At 41.2% G+C, this 19495-nt stretch overlaps 1 protein-coding gene and 1 long non-coding RNA gene across 4 annotated transcripts in view; one reads left to right on the top strand and one right to left on the bottom strand.

Moving 5' to 3' along the window:
• Positions 1 to 1163: 1163 nt before the first annotated feature.
• ANO10 (anoctamin 10) overlaps positions 1164 to 19495 on the top strand; it is an 87265-nt gene continuing 68933 nt past the window's right edge. For 2 of the 3 annotated variants that reach the window (XR_014540123.1, XM_083578010.1), the window contains exons 1-7: positions 1164 to 1320; positions 5750 to 5899; positions 9131 to 9325; positions 10124 to 10258; positions 11574 to 11693; positions 14663 to 15232; positions 19173 to 19228. Coding sequence is in view for 2 of the 3 variants with exons in the window: in XM_083578010.1 (XP_083434136.1) it covers positions 5761 to 5899; positions 9131 to 9325; positions 10124 to 10258; positions 11574 to 11693; positions 14663 to 15232; positions 19173 to 19228 (1215 nt within the window). In the remaining variant the exon portion in view is untranslated. Of the gene's footprint in view, positions 1321 to 5745; positions 5900 to 9130; positions 9326 to 10123; positions 10259 to 11573; positions 11694 to 14662; positions 15233 to 19172; positions 19229 to 19495 lie in introns of all 3 variants that reach the window. The other variant, XM_083578011.1, reaches the window with a different exon arrangement.
• LOC310745583 lies at positions 5993 to 6880 on the bottom strand. Its single transcript, XR_014540182.1, has 2 exons — positions 6800 to 6880; positions 5993 to 6555 (listed from the first exon to the last, which is right to left on the bottom strand). It is a non-coding gene; the product is annotated as an uncharacterized lncRNA (long non-coding RNA).

The following is a 19495-nucleotide window of genomic DNA, read 5'->3' as shown; positions in this document are numbered from 1 at the left end:
GACTGCCGAGTCAACCAAAGCGATGGGATTTGATCCAGCGATAACCAGCTTCCCAAAGCCCTATAGTCATTTACACCTGCAGTGCCCCTACCTATGAACACTCCCCCAGGTAGACCCCCACCTAGAGGGGTGCCAGGTGCTGCCCGCCTTGGGGATCACTGAAAATATTTTCCCTCCCATACTACTTTTAGAAAGGACTTTTGAATTCTGCAACAATAAGGCCTGTGTGTGTCCCCACCATAGGAGTCAACTCCTAGGGGCTGAGTTCTCTTTGCTCTCCCCCCAATAAAGTATTTGAGCCCCTGCCCCAAAAGTTGATGGGTATTCCAAAAAAAAGGTGTGTGTTTTGTGTCATGTGATTAATTATGTGGGATGGAGCCTGCCGCCCTATATTTTATTCATCCCTGATCCCCACCCCTCGCTCCCAGTCCCAAGATCCAAGATCCAGATCCCTGCAAAAACCCACAAGGAAGACAAGAAGAAAGAAAAAAACAACAGAAATCGAAAGAATCAGAAAATTTTAAATAAAGAATGGGGAAATTTTACAATTTATTTTAAAAAACCATTGTAAACAGTTAAAATTGTTATCGTCATCATCATTTTTAATTTGTATACTGTATTTATATCTTACAATACTCAAGGCGGTCTACAAGCTGAAGAAACAAAAAATGTACATCTTATAACAATCTAATGTAATAAAAAATGTGATAATAAAACATAACTTTAAAATAGGCAACCTACATCAAAAAAGTAACATTCAATCATTATATAGTATAAAATAATACTGTATCAGCATACAAAAGTTAAACTGAAATCCCTTCACCAGTTACAATAAATAATATCTAAACTATAATCAATAAAACAATGACAAGCCACAGTACATAAAACAATATAATACACATTGAAAAGCATTGGATTGGAATAGCACTTGTAGCTTAATGGCGAATTTTGGATATAATGGAGATGTAAAAGATTTGGATTATTATAAAAGATGCAGGAGGAAATGATGAATAAGAGGACCCACAAAGTGGACGAGGCAAGTCCAGGAGATTCTATGGAATCTTGTCTTTATGTTGTATATGTGATTGTAAAACTAAATTGGAAAACTAAATAAATAATTTAAAAAAAGAAGAAAGAAAAAAGTCCGAAGGGACCAACGGCGGAAGAACCCCTTCGGAGGAACTCTGCGCTCTTCGCAAGTAGACCCGGAGTTGGGGGCGGGCCCAGTGAAACGCAGCCCGGTCCTCGTGGCCCGATCGGCTCCTCCCGTTGGCGGCTGTCCCCGCCTGTCTCCTCCTTCGCGGAGAGAAGAGGCCGCGGGTGAGTGAATGTGTGAGGGCGGCCGGGGCCGGGCTAAAGGGGACGGGAGCCCCTTTTCTCTTTCAGTTCCCCTCAGAGCGAGGGGGAGGAGAGGCAGGAGGGGTCTGCGACCCCGAAGCCGTTAAAAGGGCGGCGGCGGGGAGAGAAACCCGCGGCCGGGGAGTTATGTGGAGGCTTAGGATAAACATTTAAGGGGAAAAAAATAAAATTAAATAAAATTTGTGTCAGGAAGATGAGGGGCGTCGCCCCCCTCCTTTTCGTCCCGTTTGCACGAGCGCACACCCGTGTTTGGTGCCGCCCGGCCTCGCCTCCCGCCTGCTCTCCCTGCCCGAGAGCCATGAGGGGATGGGAAGCCGGGTAGCCGCGTCTGAGAGCCTCTCCGGAGCGACTCCCTTTCCGACCCCGTGAAAAGAGCGGCTGCTCTTGGGTTGAGGTGTTTTATTTCCCCCCCCGTTTCCCAGCTAAATCCCTAACGGGCGCTTCCTCCACAGGGACTAGCGCCTTGAGAAGTTCGCCCGTTTCCCGACGTTCCGGTTCTCGGGGCGTCACCCCAAATCCTGCTCCAGGCAGGGCTTTCTTTAATCGAAAGTAAACTGGCACTCCCAAGCGCTCAGGAAAAAAAACAAACCCGTGTCAAAATCCCTACTTTTAGTTAAGTATTTTTATTTATTTACTTGATGCTCGCTCGCTCTCTCACCCACCCAGCCATGGTTTTTGTAGCGGAGCGAGGGGGAATTTCAGGGCAGTCCTGTCAAATGAATCAGCTTATTTCGAGAGGGAAGTCAACTAACTGCAGAGGGAGAGACTTGGCGTGTCAGCACTGCAACGTTTATAATGAAAAATCACACACACCACATTTTTTTTTAATGGCCAAGCCAAATCCCGAGGAAGATTTTCTGACTATGAAAACTTCCCCTCAAACTGATGGTGAAGCAAAGTAGCAGTGGGAGGAGGAGAAGGAGGGAGAACATGACTTTTGAAGCCACCGTAGAATTATCTGTACAGTTTTGGCCAAAAAATTATTTTATAGCCTTAAAAAGGCCGTGGCGGGGGCCATTGTCACGAAGAGCACACTCCACCAACTTGTAAATGAGTTGTTGAGATGATGCAAACGGATAATTGGCGTGCACATATGAAAACTTTTTTTTAAAATGCTTACTGGATTTCCTCCAGAAAGGGTAGATCCCGATTGAATTGGGGCAGGGGGGAGACTAGCATTTTGATGGCAGTAATGTTATGTAGGAGGGACGGGGGTGGTACTGTGGGTTAAACCACAGAGCCTAGGACTTGCCGATCAGAAGGTCGGCAGTTCGAATGCCCGCGACGGGGTGAGCGCCCGTTGCTCGGTCCCTGCTCCTGCCAACCTAGCAGTTTGAAAGCACGTCAAAGTGCAAGTAGATAAATAGGTACCGCTCCGGCGGGAAGGTAAACGGCATTTCCTTGTGCTGCTCTGGTTCGCCAGAAGCGGCTTAGACATGCTGGCCACATGACCTGGAAGCTGTATGCCGGCTCCCTCGGCCAGTAAAGCGAGATGAGCGCCACAACCCCAGAGTCGGCCACGACTGGACCTAATGGTCAGGGGTCCTTTTACCTTTAATGTTATGTAGATGCTGCAAAATAATAATTGCATGCTGATTCTACAATAAGCATACATCTGGAATAAGTGTACATCTGGAAGCGCCTTTTGTCTCAATGGCACCTTGAGGTATACATCTACAGTGGTACCTCGGGATGCGAATGGGATCTGTTCTGGAGCCCCGTTCACATCCCAAACAGAATGTAAGACGCAATAGCTCGTCTGTGTGTGAGCGTGTTGCGTTTCGCCGCTTCTGCGCATGTGCGTGACGTCATTTTAACCGTCTGCGCATGTGCAAGCGGCGAAACCCAGAAGTAACGCGCTCTGTTACTTCTGAGTTGCCGCGGAGCGCAACCTGAAAGCGCTCAACCTGAAGCGTATTTATCCCGAGGTATGACTGTAAATGCATCATATGAATGCCCTGGATAAACTGCTTTCAACCACATGTATATCTGAGAGGTATATCCGTCACTTTGCCCGTGCCTCCTTGGTGGAGTCTGACAGCTGTATACACATGCATTTTTCTGCTCCGGCAGTGTACACACTGGGAAGTATACACTGGCTAATTATCGGTTCCCATTTCAGGGACCAATATATCCATATATGATAGTAAGATCATGCAACAGCTTCTGCAACTCAACTCAAATAGGGAGATTTTTTTCTATGTATGGGAAGAGTGAGGTGTGGCTCAGTACATTTTTCTGCCTGATTTGGAGCAGCTGACTGCTCCCTAGCTCCCCTTATGGCGCATAATACTCAAGGCCTGCAAGGTATTTTGACGCCTGAGGCAGAAAATCTCACTTAACTGTACTTTTTTGGGGCGCCCGCTAAAATCATTATTGTTTCGACAAGCCTGCCCAGATGCTTAGGAAGTTGAGGTAATTTTAATCTGTTTTAGTATTTTAACACTTGTATGTTTTAAAGTATAGTAATTTTTTCTTGATTTTGTTTTATCTTTTTATAAACCACTTTGAGGTGGTTTTGTTTTGTGTTTGTTTTTTGCAAACAAGCAGTATATAAATTTTATGAAAACAAACAAATAAATTCTTCCTAGGATTAAAGGATAACAATAGTACATTAAATAATCTGCTTCCTTTCACGGTGCCCAAAATCAGCCGCCTTACTTCGGTCTCTCTTAACTTGGCACAGCCTTAAATCATGATAAAAGCAGTGTTTTCTGAACCCTTAGTGATGCGCTGCATCAAGAAAACACTTGTTCCAGCTGGGTTTTGAATGTTTCTGTATATAGAAGGTATAGATAGAACTTAAATCTTCCTGGAATCCTTGTTCTCTAATTGTAACTGTGTACTTGACTCTAATGTGTCCAAACATTTAAACTGCAGTCAACATAGCACTTACATGGTGACACCACCTCCTTCGTTGCTTATCTGAACTTTCCCATGCAAATGAACGCTCACTTAGGAGGAAAATGGTAACTTGTCAAGACACTAGACTTGTATTATTTGCAAATCTAACTAAGGCATTTGAAGCATCAAGGAGTGGCTCAATCTTGTTTGACATGAATATAAATCACACAGTATCCTAATTTGGTAACTGGAATTATCAACAGATTCTTCCTAAATAATTTGAGAAGTGTTCCCTAGTTTTAGGATCATATGATTTCTGATCATACAGTAGTATTAATATATCCTGAGAGAAGCTGGCTAGAGAGTCTCCATCTATTGTTATAGTATTGCTAATACAAGCTCTTACAATCAAATTTAAATAATGTTATTACCATAAATATATATTGCATGTATATATAAGCAAAAGAAAAAAAAGTCTTTCGAAATGTTACCTAATGGTACAGTGGTACCTCAGGTTACAGATGCTTCAGGTTACAGACTCCGCTAACCCAGAAATAGTACCTCGGGTTAAGAACTTTGCTTCAGGATGAGAACAGAAATTGTGCGGTGGCAGCTGGGGGACCCATTAGCTAAAGTGGTGCTTCAGGTTAAGAACAGTTTCAGGTTAAGAATGGACCTCCAGAACGAATTAAGTTCTTAACCCGAGGTACCACTGTATATTAATTTGATTTAGACAGAGTCTATCTCTGTTATGCTTAACTAAGGGAGAGAGGATAACAAATGATTCACTTATGGCCTAGCCATTAATGCTGATGATGTAAAGTGCTAACAGCAGTGCAGTTATCTTGGCCAAAGTTTGAATTGAGAAACATTAAAGATTTGCAGTGTACAAAGGATAGTCCTATCTATTTTCGGAATTGGGTAAATGTGTTAACTTTGTAGCAGTGCAATCCTTTGCTATGCTGCTTTAGATTGCAACCCCTGGGCATAAGCCCATATTGAAAATAGGGGGGTTTACAAACAAATTAATTTGCCATTAATATGGGATTGTGCTCCATGGCTTCAACTACAATTCATTGGGACTTACTTCAGAGTAGACACTTCATAGTATGGTACATTTAGGAAACTATACTTTTTAATTTCACTAAAGGAGATCTAGGGAGCAAAATGCACTATTAAATAACTTAAACTGTAACTTTTCAATTCAACATTTTCATTTGATTAGACGGCTTGCCATATTTGATAGAAAAGTATATATATTTGGGTTTTTCTAATGCAGTCTTTACAGCTGAACTTTGTCAACCATGTGTCTATAATTGTAGCCTAACAAGCTATGTAGAAATACTGGAATATCCTTTCTTCAAGGCTGAAGGTGAAATGTTGCTTTTACCAAAGGAAAAAAACTGGGGGGAGGGGGGAAGCAAAAGAAAAGCAGGTGATAGTGCTACCCAGTTGTTGATTTACAGTAAATTGTATACCCTTGAATGTTCATTTCTTCTGCAGCACTCAACTATTTTATTCTTTTTTCCTTCCTTTGGTAAGCCAGTTATCCAAAAGATGAAGATAAGCTGGTCAGCGTATGACACATTTGAGGCGAATTTCAAACCACTTGTGGTGGTTGAGCTTGCAAAAGACACCAAAGATGAAACAAAAGAATGGCTGACACAAAAGATAATAGAAAAGAAGAAAAATGGAGGTTGGTACTCTTTACTTTTAAGGAAATCTCTATTTCTTAAAGAATGAAAATACAATTATACAAATACATTTTAAAACAGAGCAAAAATAGAACATGCATTATATATAGTTTATTTAAATATTTCTTAATGAAAAGGGATCTTATTCTGAGATTTTATTTATATAGATGAAAGTTGCATGGTTGAATATTATCTTGATACTTCATATTCAATTGATTGACAAATAAACTCTCCTTTTTTGCTGAAATTGTGTGGTGAACATTTTCTTTAAGTCTCCTTTAATATGTGCGAGCCTAATTAGCAAGCCTGCCATCCATATTTGCACGAAATCATCTGTTTCTAAAGGTTGTTTTCATGTAAGCATTCATTTACAAAGCTGCAAGTCTTATGTGCTAAGTCAACTCCAGATGCTCTTAGATGAAATGGTTTCTCTAGGTCCATTTCAGTTGGGTTTTTGATTTTAGAACTGAGACTGCCAAAATAAAGACACTGTTCTTTCTCTTCAGCTGCTTTTTATCTCATTGACTGTAGCAACCTTCTGGATAGGCTGCCTGAGTTGGATTTTGAAAGTACGTTAGGATGGCCAATTTGGATGCTGTTGAGGCTTCTATTTGCCAGTGCTATTTGTCATCTACATGAAAGCACTCGGCAAGGGCACCTAGATACAGTGGTACCTTGGGTTAAGTACTTAATTCGTTCCGGAGGTCCGTTCTTAACCTGAAACTGTTCTTAACCTGAAGCACCACTTTAGCTAACGGGGCCTCCTGCTGCTGCTGCGCCGCCGGAGCACAATTTCTGTTCTCATCCTGAAGCAAAGTTCTTAACCTGAAGCACTATTTCTGGGTTAGCGGAGTCTGTAACCTGAAGCGTATGTAACCTGAAGCATATGTAACCCGAGGTACCACTGTATTTCAACTAAGATGTTGCCAATCTGCAGTTGACACTCCACTCTGTCTCTCCTTTTTATCGAATCCAGAAGAGGTAGGTAGGTATTTAAATCAGTGCTTGGCCGTGGTAATATACTGTATGAGGGCCAATAAACCCTGCAGCCCCAAAGGGTCTATTTATTGAGAATTCATCAGGATTTGCTTGTACAAAAGTTATGCAGGGGTTAGATTGTATGCAGTCTTTATTGAGCATTCATCTGCTGTTTTTCAGCGGATTTGTTGCGCTAGGGAAACAGAGCACTTTAAATCCACTTTAAATTCTGGTCTCCCTCCTGAAAAATAGTGACAGCCTGGAGGTTTTGATTTGATTTAAGATTTGTCTTTTGCTTTCCCAGCAACAAACGTTGAGCTGAAAGCAACTCACAAAAGCATTAAAGCAACAACAAATGCTGCAACTATCATACCAAACACAGCATATAAATAAAACAAACAACAGTAACTGTTTCAGCAAAACAATTAATACAATTCAATGGTGTCATAGAAACTCATAATATTGCCAGTATGCTTCCTAATCACATGGAACCTAAATCCAGAACAGCAAGAAATGGATTAGCTGTTCCATGTTGCTGCCCTTAGATTAGAAAAAAGAGAGTTATTTTTAATGGATGACTCATTCAGCTGCTTGAGTGGTGTTCAACCTGTTCTGGAGGGGATTGCATTCCCCCTGAAGCACGGCTGGGGAACCTGTGTCTCCCAAATGTTGTTGGACTCCCAACGCCCATTTGAGAAAGCCAGCATGGCCAATGATCAGGGGTGGTTAGAGCATCTGGAGAGTACATTTCCCGACCCCTGTGCTTGCAGCATTATCTGCAGAAGCACAAGTGGCCTCTAGCTCATTGTCAATTTAGGCTGATTTACCAACCATGGCCTTTCCTGGACAGGTAGCCTTACAGCAATTATCCATGCTCTCTTAACCTCTCTCTTGGGTTGTTTTTCTTTTCCCCATCAGCCAAGAGCTCCCTCGTCCTATTGCTTCTCTGTTTTTAACTACAGTGGTACCTTGGGTTAAGTACTTAATTCGTTCCGGAGGTCCGTACTTAACCTGAAACTGTTCTTAACCTGAAGCACCACTTTAGCTAATGGGGCCTCCTGCTACCGCCGTGCTGCCGGAGCCCAATTTCTGTTCTTATCCTGAAGCAAAGTTCTTAACCTGAAGCACTGTTTCTGGCTTAGTGGAGTGTGTAACCTGAAGCATATGTAACCTGAAGCATATGTAACCTGAGGTACCACTGTACATCCATCTTCCATGGTTTTTCTTTTTTTGTATATAATTTGTATTAGATTTTCTGTTTTACAATTTAAAATACTCATTTTACATCCTTAAGATATCAGTGACTTTCCTTCTTCTCTTTCCATGGTTCATTTTACGTATCATAAATCCCGGCATATTTTACAAAAACTATATCATTCCGTATTCCATTATTGCATCCATCAAAACTTATTTACGCTGTTGAATTTATCTTAATGCTGCCAGTGTTTTCTGCTGTACACAATTATTTCCCGTATATTCAATAAACGTTTTCCAATCTTCTTTAAACATATGTTCTTCTTGTTCTCTTATTCTATATGTTAAGTCTGCAAGTTGTGCATATTCTGCCAACTTAAGTCGCCATTCTGCTTTGGTTGGGACCTCGCTCATTTTCCATTTTTGGGCTAACAAAACATGGGCTGCAGTGGTAGCATACATAAATAACCTTTTCTGACACATGGGAATTTCAGTCTGAATTATCCCCAACAGAAAGGACTCTGGATTTTTTGGGAAAAGTACTTTTAAATTATTTGGGAAAGTATTTCCCCCCCCAATTCATTATGGATCATTTCCCAATACTCTTTTACCCTTTTACAAGTCCACCGCATATGAAAGAACGATCCCTCCATCTCTTTTCACTTAAGTGGCTTTTCTTAAAACACACACAAACCATAAGCAGAATTGAGATTCTTATATGCAAGGTGTGTACTTGTTCCTTAGTTGTTGCTCACAAGCAGAGGCTTGTGCTCCACTTGCCTTTTAAATCTATCAAACTCTGGCCACAATCCAGCCAAACTTAAGATTTTTAAAATCTTAATGATTTGATGGTCGGATATTTAAGTATGTCCTTACTACTGAATGTTCTGCTTTATTATCTTGATAACACAAACTTGTTCTAAGGAATCATTTCTATATAACCCTTTAGATGCTGTGCCTCTTAAACTCAGCCTGAGCAATGCATGAGTCCAATTCATTAGGTATTTAAAATATCTTGTATTAAAATTACATTCCGTTTAATTTCTTGCCTTATTTTGAAGGAGCCCAGCTTTTGGTGAAACCCTTGATGGCAGATGGGAAGAAAATAGAAGGGAACCAGAATATTTATCTTGTTGGAGCGTCTCACTTGAGGCTGCTTCTGGGAGCTGAAACGGTGGGGTTGGTGAAAGAATGTAACGATAACACAATGAGAGCCTTTACATATACCGCTAGAAAAACCTTCAAAGATTTTGCAGGTAAATCAAACTGTTTTTAGAATTGTTTCCAACATAATTGCATGTTTTTGCTTTTTAGGGCATAAAAACCATTTAAATTGAACATTTAACTTTCACCTCTCAGTCATGAAAATACAGTGGTACCTCGGGTTAAGTACTTAATTCATTCTGGAGGTCCGTTCTTAACCTGAAACTGTTCTTAACCTGAAGCACCACTTTAGCTAACAGGGCCTTCTGCTGCTGCCGCGCCGCCAGAGCACAATTTCTGTTCTCATCCTGAAGCAAAGTTCTTAACCCGAGGTACTATTTCTGGGTTAGCGGAGTCTGTAACCTGAAGCGCATGTAACCTGAAGCGCATGTAACCTGAAACTTATGTAACCCGAGGTACCACTGTATATGCATTTCTGAGTTTTGAAATGTGATCATGCTTTTCAACATTATGCGGAAATTGGTTAGCTTAATTTTCATGTCATTACTATAAAACCTGTTAAATTTTAAAATTTGACTCTTAAGCAACTTTTTAAAAAAGTGGATTCCAGTGTTTTTTAATAAATGGATCTGAACAAGTAGCTATCCATTGTAGGAGGCTGGAGGTTTGACACTGTAATACAAACTTCTTTGAGAGTAAGTTTCATTGAACTCAGTGAACTTTTCTTCTTTGACATTTATAGGATTGCATTTTAATGTCTTGGTTAGTTATTTCCTTAAGAGACCTCTTGCTTTGGTGACATACTGTGCCTCCCAGATAATTGCTTCTTCTAGGAATTTAGCAAGATAAGAGAACACATGCTCAACCATATCAACTCTTTTCTGATTTAGAGGACAATCATGATTTCCTTACAATGGCAGAGTGTCAGTACATCATCAAACATGAACTTGAAAACCTGAGAGCCAAAGATGAAAAAATGATCCCGGGTTATCCTCAGGCAAAGCTTTATCCGGGAAAGTCAATTAGTGAGTAGCCTTGTATTGAAGTTGATAATTGCATAAGCTCTGATACTGGGGGAAAATGTATGTGAAACCATAATTTTCATTAGCTTCGGGATAAAACTTAGATATTGCAAGTTGGCATGGGCAGTTTGCCACAGCTTCTGCTTACATCAATTTTATATAAAAGAACCTAAAAGAAGTCTAGACATGCCTCGCAGCTTAACCTAACATATTTTGATTGGTGCTTCTGCAGCAGATAGGTTTTAGGTTTGATTTATTCTGCACTTAGGAGCTGCTTGCTCCCATTACTCTATATGTATATAGGCAAAAAACCTATTTCATAATATTTGGCACTGGCAAAAGTACAGACATGTAGGAACATTCTATCTAGATCAAAGTCCATTATCTATGTAATGTTTCTAGAGCTTAGATCTGTGAATATGATCTGACAGAAATTTAGAATTGAGCTCATGGATCTATCTTGGAAAAAGTAAGTCTGATGCAACACTCTTGTGTATATGTTCTTGCTTAGGAATGTTGATGATTAAGTGGTAAATAAATTCCCTAAATTATTAAACAAAAAGTGATTAATGAATGCCACATTTTTATTTGTCTAGCAAAATGTATACACCAAGTACTAGGGCAAAAGACCTCTAAGCGATGTGCAATAAACAATCTAAAATAGTCATTTAAAATACTAATAAAAACAAACATTAAAAACAAGTTACATAAAAATAGAACAAATAAGTATAAAACACTTATATTTAAGTAGTTTTAATATCAAATTACATGCCTGCGTAGGCTTTCTGGAACAAAAAAATTTGTAAGTGTTGCCATAAACTCTATACAGTCGTACCTTGGATCCTGAACGCCTTGCAAGTCAAACATTTGACTCCCGAATGCCGCAAACCTGGAACTGAGTGTTCTGGTTTGCGAACATTCTTTGGAACCCAAACGTCCAACGTGGCTTCCGCGGCTTCTGATTGGCTGCAGGAGCTTCCTTCAGCCAATGGGAAGCCACGCCTTGGTTTCTGAACATTTTGGAAGCTGAACAGACTTCCGGAACGGATTCCGTTTGACTTCCAAGGTACCACTGTATTGTATAAACTATGTAATTGTTGTTGTTTTGTTGTTATTTAGTTATACCCTGCCCATCTGGCTCTGTGTGGGAATATGGTACCAGGACTAAAAACTATAATAAAAAATATAGATTGAAAATGTTATTCAGAGAATCATTTAGTGTGGTCTGGATAAGATAAGGCAGATGAAGCATATTTACTGTGCTACATGAACCATTACAGAATTAAGACACTGTCCCTTATTTCTTTTTTTCTTTCAGTGCGAAGGCTAATATCCAATGGCATTCTACTTCAGATTTTTCCACTTCATGACCCAGAAGAACTAAAGAAACTTGGACATACATGGTACAAAAAACTGAAAATTAGCTACCAGCCTTTAGGTAAGATAGCCTTACAATCTTGGCTTCTTCTGGTATGAACTGTGCGATTTTATTGGGGCCTCATTACTTATAAGGCTATGTTCATCAACCTTTGATGTGAGATACAGATTCAAGACCACAGCATACCAGAAATGAGTAAGCAACAAACAAATTGAGAAAGTTCACCAACAAATAGTCTCTGAAGGTACAGAAAAGTAAGTTAGCTCACGTGTTGAAGGGGACCAGGAAGCAAAACCAAAGGACACTAGCCAGTCTGTCCTGGAGGAAAATTCCCTCTGTTTAGAGAGAAACAGACCACCAGCCCAGGTTTAGACATCATGATAATCTTGCCTCCCAGCAGCACCGCAGGAGCTCACCAAGTGAAACGGCACAGTCCCTGTTCGCATTAAGCCAGAGTTTATTTTTAACTGTGGTTTAAAACACCAGGGCTTCGTCGCAGTGTACTGGATTCTTACTCTGTTCCAAAAGCTTTTGTGTCTGGACTTCCTAAAGTGGCAACACTTTGTGCTTGGAGCACAAAGAAAGCTCAGTAGTGCAAACTTTCACATTGTTCCACAAGTAACTGGAGCGCTTAAAATCAGGCAACAGTTAAAAGGATCCAACGGTACTGACAAAACTGCTTCTACATTAAGCTGACTGGGGGACACCATTGTTTCATAAGAATTTGTCAGCTGCAAAGACAAGCCCATGCCAAAACGCAACAGAAGGAAACATAAGGTGATGAGTTAACATGCCATATTTTTGAAGGATGGCTCAGTATTATTTTCCCAACAGCCAGCTCTCACACAATACAATCTAATGCATGTTTACGTGGAATTAAGTTATTCCATGTTCAATGGAGTTTACTCCCACTTAAGTGGGAAAATAAGTGCAGCCTAACTCAACTTATTATGGTTGACAAGGAGTGTCACAAACTGTACATTCAGCACTTAACCTTCTTAAAGCTGTTAACAACTCTCCCCAAACTAACAGACATTAATACTTTTCCTATCCTTATTCTACGCAAGAGCAAATTTCACAAGAAAAAGTCAAAATAAAATAGAGGCTCATATACAAAGAACTAAGATACCAGTACATGCTTAAGACTAGAGACATTAATACTAATGGAGTGCTTTAAATTAGCAGTTCCATTTGACCCATTTCAAACTTACAAGTATTAAAAATGTGCTAGCACCATTGGGTTTAAGCCCTTTGTGGCGTGACCAACGTGTTCAACTGCTTTTGAAGCTATACATTTAATTGGCAGAAGATTGTTCTTCTGATGCCACTGGAAGTTTAAGAGTAGATAATCACACACACTAAAACTCACAGAACAGGAGTGATGCAGCCACCTAAAGGAGGTGGTAGCTCATGTTCTGCTGCAAATTTTGATACTTCTGCAGTAGCTACCATAATTTATAAACATAAATATTTCAGTATCTTTATACATATGGAAGAGGTAAAAGGACCAGGAACTTGTCTATTTAGTGTCACTGAATCTAAAATAGCAAACTACAGTGGTACCTCGGGTTAAGTACTTATTTTGTTCCGGAGGTCCGTACTTAACCTGAAACTGTTCTTAACCTGAAGCACCACTTTAGCTAATGGGGCCTCCTGCTGCCGCCGCGCCGCCAGAGCACGATTTCGGTTCTCATCCCAAAGCAAAGTTCTTAACCTGAAGCACTATTTCTGGGTTAGCGGAGTCTGTAACCTGAAGCGCATGTAACCTGAAGCGTATGTAACCCGAGGTACCACTGTAGTGATACTGCCTCAGATTTTACCCGTATTTTAAATAAGTCACTTCAAACTTGCTCTCTTCACTTCAGCTATTCACGTTAGATTTTGCTCTCTGCGTTACCCCAATCCACCTACTCTTGCTTTTAGTCAAACTGTCACTCTGAAACAACATGATCAAATGACTCTAGCAAAGAAAATGCTGATAATTGCACTTCGTAACCCACACCTTTCACCGCAGGAAAACATCCATTAGGAAACTAAACAACTAATTCCCTTCTCCCCACTGCAACCTTTAAAGAGCACCCATCCCCATGTAAAAAATCAAAAAACAAACCACCAACCATTTTCCTCTGACCTGTATGGTTATTACTCTGCTCTGCCATGGGATTTAGTTTGTCTTATCCTTAGCTTGAGCTAATATAAATGGGCATTTCACATTGACAGACTAACAATGGAATCCCAACCAAGTCTAGTCAAAAGTACATCTTACTGAATTCAACAGGGCTTATGCCTAGGAAAGTGGAGTTAGAATTGTAGTTCATGTGATTTATGCGTGCTTTTTAAAATTACTGAGCAATGGGAGACTGCCTGAAATTGTCTGCACCTGGGAGCAGTTGCATACAACTAGATAAATGTGCATTTGCTTGCCACATGGATCAGGTGTGGAAATACATCCTTTCAGCAGTTGGAAATGGCCTGGGGAAAACTGCCTAGTAGTGCCTGATTCATGTAGTGAGCGAGATGATTTTGGAAAGTGGTCCTAATTTACACTTATCACTGCGCTTGCAAAGCAACAGCTTAAACTCTGGTATTGCTCTATTTTTGAGGAAAATGAGGTACAAATGATTAAGTACTCCATACACTACATAAGGCACTTGATGCTTCAGAATGTAATACAGTGGTACCTTGGTTCCTGAATGGCTTGGCTCCTGAACAAATTGGTTCCTGAATGCCGCAAACCTGGAAGTTAGTGTTCTGGTTTGCAAACATTTTTCGGACATCAAATGCCTGATGTGGCTTCCGCAGCTACCGTAGCTACCACTTGAGTGCAGGAAGCTCCTGCAGCCAATTGGAAGCCGTGCCTTGGTTTTGGAATGGTTTTAGGAGTTGAATGGACTCCTGGAATGGATTAAGTTTGAGAACCAAGATACCATTGTAACCCTTTTTATTTTTAAAAATGCCCAACAGCTAATGTAAGCCTGCCAAATTTTGTGTGTATGATACTTACATTTACTCTCTTTGTTTTCCCACAGATGACATTCGCTGCTATTTTGGCGAAACCATTGCTTTCTATTTTGCCTTTTTGGAGTATATCACATTTGCTTTGGTTCCAATGGCTATCATTGGGATTCCTTACTATATCTTTGATTGGGAAGATTATGACAAGTATGTGCTGTTTGCAGGATTCAACCTGGTTTGGTCTGCTATTCTCCTTGAACTCTGGAAGCGGTGTTGTGCTCTAATGGCCTACAGGTGGGGGACGCTTGTGATGAAGCGACAGTTTGAGGAGCCCAGGCCAGGGTTTCATGGAGTTTTAGGCATTAATCCCGTGACTGGGAGAGAGGAGCCGGTATACTCTAGCTTCAAAAGACAGTTACGAATTTATTTGGTCTCCTTACCATTTGTGTGCCTTTGCCTCTACTTCTCACTTTATGTCATGATGGTTTACTTTGAATTGGAATACCAGGCGCATTTATATCATGAAGAGAACCAATCTGAATTAAGCAGCTTAGTATTATACGTGCCCAGCATAATTTATGCTGTTGTGATTGAAGTTCTGAACCGCATCTATAGATACGCTGCCGAGTTCTTAACCTCATGGGGTAAGATTTCTCTCTTATTCTCTTACGTTGAATCATGTTCTAAGATATTGTCGATTCAGTGATCATGTAATAGTTTGGCTGTTATGAAAACCTCTTTATTATGTGAGCTATAATACCTACCACTGTGAAGGAAGCTTATTGCAAAAAGGTTGCGCTAGAAACAATTTAGAGAAATTTGTTTGTGCCAGATAAGATGCCTATAGATGTGTGATATAGATAACATTTTTGTCCAGTCATGTTGACCCCTCAAGAATCCCCTCCCCTCCCACTCCCACTTTTAGAAACATAAAACTAATACAGATTTTGAAATAATCTGTGGGCCACATTTTAAACAATTAACAGTGAAATCATATATACGTCTACTTAAAAGTAGGCTCTGTTTAGTTCAGTGACACTTATTCCTACCACCATCCTAATACAAGTGTGTGTATAAATTAGTGGAGACTGAAGGTTTTTTTTTCGAGTTGGGGTTAGTGGCCTGAACATAGAAAACAAAAACTCGACCTTTTCTCTCATTTTGGGGTGGAATGAAGCCAGAGCTATGTGATCTGAGGGCTCCATACACTCCTCTCCTAAAATACATTTTATAAGGACAAACTGGCAGCTGTTTTATATTTGTAGGAAGAAAATGTTTTAATTGTGCTTAACACGGGAGAGCGCCCTGATTGAATGCTTGCAAAAGTGCAAGGAAGACGCTGTTTGTTCGTCTCATGGGCTGCAATCTGACAATAGGGGTTTCCATGACTGCAAAACAGGTAGATCTGATCGCTAGACCATGACCAGGAGCAATCTAGCATCACCTGAGCTCTGCGAGCACGGCTGTCTCCCGATTGAAGGGCCGGGAAACCTAAATGCTTGTTTCCAAAGCTATTGTACTACCAATCTTACTGTACGCTTGTGAAACATGGACCAGTTATAAATGCCATCTCCAACACCTCGAAAGATTCCATCAATTGTGTCTCTGAAAAATGTTACCTATCACTTGGGAAGACCGGTGAATTAATGTCAGTGTACTGGAAGAAGCAAAGATCACCAGTGCCGAAGCAATGATTCTTCAACATCAACTTCGCTGGATTGGTCATGTTGTGCGGATGCCGGATTATCGTCTTCCAAAGCAACTACAGTAGAACCTCTACTTACGACCGCCTCTACTTGGGCCTGATCCAAGTCGCGACCATGGAAAACCCAGAAGTAAATACCGGGTTTGCTGCAATTCGCGCACACGCAGAAGCAGCTTCTGCTGTTTGCACATGCGCAGAAGTGGCTGCCACCATCTGCACATGCACACAGTGGCGCTTCTACCATGACCCGTTTCTCCTAAAGGATGGGCCGCCGGAATGGATTATGGTGCTAAGTAATCTATTTCGAACTTAAAAATGGAAACTGTAATGCTGGTGGTCAACAAAAGAGGTTTAAAGACTCTCTCAAGGCAAATCTAAAAAAAATGTAGTATAAACACCGACAACTGGGAAACACTGGCCTGCGAGCACTCCAACTGGAAAACAGTCTTTACACTGTTTCCAGTCAAAACTGGAGAGGTTAGTTTTCTTTTCCTGGGCGCCTGATTATCTGGACAGGCGCCTGTCAGTCACCATGTTTCCCTAGGCAAGGGATGTGTTAAAACCCTCCGCCAGCAACACTTACCAGTTGCAGGTCACCCCGGCGACATGTCTTGCCTGTGTGCAGCTCCCGGTCTTGAAACTCTAAAGGTTCAAAAGTAAAATAACGATCCTTAGACAAGTTTGCTCCTTCTTGTTTTTTGAGCAGATGTTTTGTAGAGCCAGAGTGCGCCTCCACATCGAGAGGTGAAATGGAAAACCGCTGTCAATCGAGGCAAAAAAAAAAAAACTCCCCCAAAGCAAACCCAGAAAGTGTTGAGCCAGTAGAAGTGCTGAAATGAACTCCGCCAATATCCATTTCGGGGAACCACAGAGGAAGAGGGAGAAGCCCTGTCAGCAGTGCTGGGAAGAGGGGAGAGACTCCCAGAATCCTCTGCAACCAGGCCTGATCCTGCAAAGCTGTCCTTCGCCATCCCTACCTGGGCTTCCCTCCTCTTCTGTCTGCCACTTACCTCCTTGAAGTCTCTTGAGTCCCACGATGTGTTGCTCTAGTAAGTTCAGCGGGCTGTCCAAGCCAGGGTCTCTCTGGGGGGCAAGGGGTTTCTTCCCATTTGTGGTCCTCCTGCACACAGCTTCAGAGTCGCCGATGTCCATTTCGGGGAACCGCATAAGCAGAGGAAGAAGACCTGTCAGCAGCACTGGGAAGAGGGGAGAGACTCTCTGCAACCTGGCCTGACGCTGCAAGGCTCTCTTTGGCCACTCTGTCTGCTACGTAACACATCTGTGAGGTTTCCAGAGTCCCCCAAGGAGTCATTCTCATAACCTTCATTGTCTATGCTCAGGGAACTGCGGAAGAAGAGGGAGAAGCCTTGTCAGCAGCACTGAGAAGAGGGGACAGAATGTGTGGCAGCTGCTACACTCGGAAGCTACAATTGGAGGTTAACAAGAGGGAAGGTGTCAGGGTGAGGAAGAGACAGGCGTGGATCAGAGAGGCAATTTGTGCAAATTGCCTCTCCTTTCCAGGAAACTAAAACTTGGGACACAGACTTGTATCGGACACCAGAGTAGACCCATCGAAATGAATGAGCACGTAGAACTGTGACCCATGACTCTGAATGGGTCTACCCTGAGTGGTATCTAATGGGAACCACGGCACATTTCCAGAAAGAGGGATTTGAACGGGGGGAGAAAGAGAATGATTATTTTTTATTAATTCATCTGCTATAAACAGCTTCTCAGCTTTTTCTAACCAGTAACACAAACATTAAAATACACAATAAAACATTAAAATACAAGGCACCCATAACTGAAACAGCACAATAAAACAAGGGCTCAAAGCCCCATTAACAATTGGCAGTTACCAAGAGAGATCAGTCCCCTCACCAGTTTCCCCGCCATTGATCTCCCAAATTTGCTGATGCGCAATCTGCTTTTCTTGCTTTCTCAAGCAAGGAGGATTTTTTAAATTGTAGCCTTTTGGGGGGAGGGTCACTTTCTACTGATTCTGTCCAAGCCACTGACAAACTGCTGATCCATAGCTCCTCAACTGCAAAGGTGGGTTGGGGTTCTGAAGCGACATCACAAATGGGTTCCAGATGTGGGAATGTTGTGGGTTGTAGGAGAGGATATATTGATTAAATATTATCCTTCCTAACTCGCGCTAGTGAGCCATATAGTAGAACTCATTTCCCTTTACACAACAGGAAGCTATTTGCAAATTTGTTTGAATCTCTTTAGTTAAGCAATCTAATCTGTCTGATCCTGGTAAATCCCCTTTTGTTCCCTTCTAAAAAGAATAAAGACAAAGGCTTCTCCCTTCTAAATAATGAATAGTTTACTTACATTCAGTTCACAGTATGATCCCTGAAGGCAGGCTTTGGCTTGTAGTTATAGATACATATAGTAGAAAGGTGTGGATTCATCCCAGCAGTGCAGTTCAAGAGAAGCAAGTGACTCCGAGAGGAGAAAGATGGCAAGAGAGTCCTAAAGAGAGAGATGGCTGCGTGACTGGACCTTTTTTTAGGTCTGCCAGGGTCACACCCACCTACCTGGTCACATGCAGGTGGAGGATGCTCCAGACAGGTGTAACAGGAAGTTCAACTGGCTGGATCAACATCCCCCTGTCTTGTGTCCACTCTAGGGAAACAAGGAATGTTGTATTTTGACTGCTACAAGGATTACATCCCACATATTTTACCCTGTGCACTTACAGTTATATACACATTGCTTTTTATCTTTCAATAAAAATATAGAATGATAATGATGATGAAAATGATGATGATAATGATTATAATAATAATTGTGCTTAACATAAATTGAATCTATTGTGCTTTGCATTTATGTATGTTTCGTTAATTGCGATTTTTTTGGTTTAATTTCAGAAAACCATAGATTGGAGTCTTCATACCAGAATCACTTAGTTCTGAAAGTCCTGGTGGTATGTAGAGTCAGAAATACTTTCTTCTTATTTGGGAATAGCTCTCGTCAGGATCCATTGAAATGAGGAGTTTGATCTTTGGCTCCAAACCAATATTTTTTATCAATGTTTCAAGCAAAACACACTTTCATGTGTGCACGAATAAACATAAACTCTTACTATTTCAGTGGCGTTTACATGGATTTAACGAAGGAAAATAATGTATCCTGTAAAGAAAGAATCAAAGTTTATTTGCAAAAATGGTGGAGTCCTTGTTACTGGAAAGGA

Source organism: Podarcis filfolensis (genome assembly GCF_964270895.1).
Source record: "Podarcis filfolensis genome assembly, chromosome: 12".
Classification (NCBI taxonomy): domain Eukaryota; kingdom Metazoa; phylum Chordata; class Lepidosauria; order Squamata; family Lacertidae; genus Podarcis; species Podarcis filfolensis.
The sequence above is the reverse complement of the archived record's forward strand: the minus strand, read 5'-3'. Positions and strand labels throughout refer to the sequence as shown.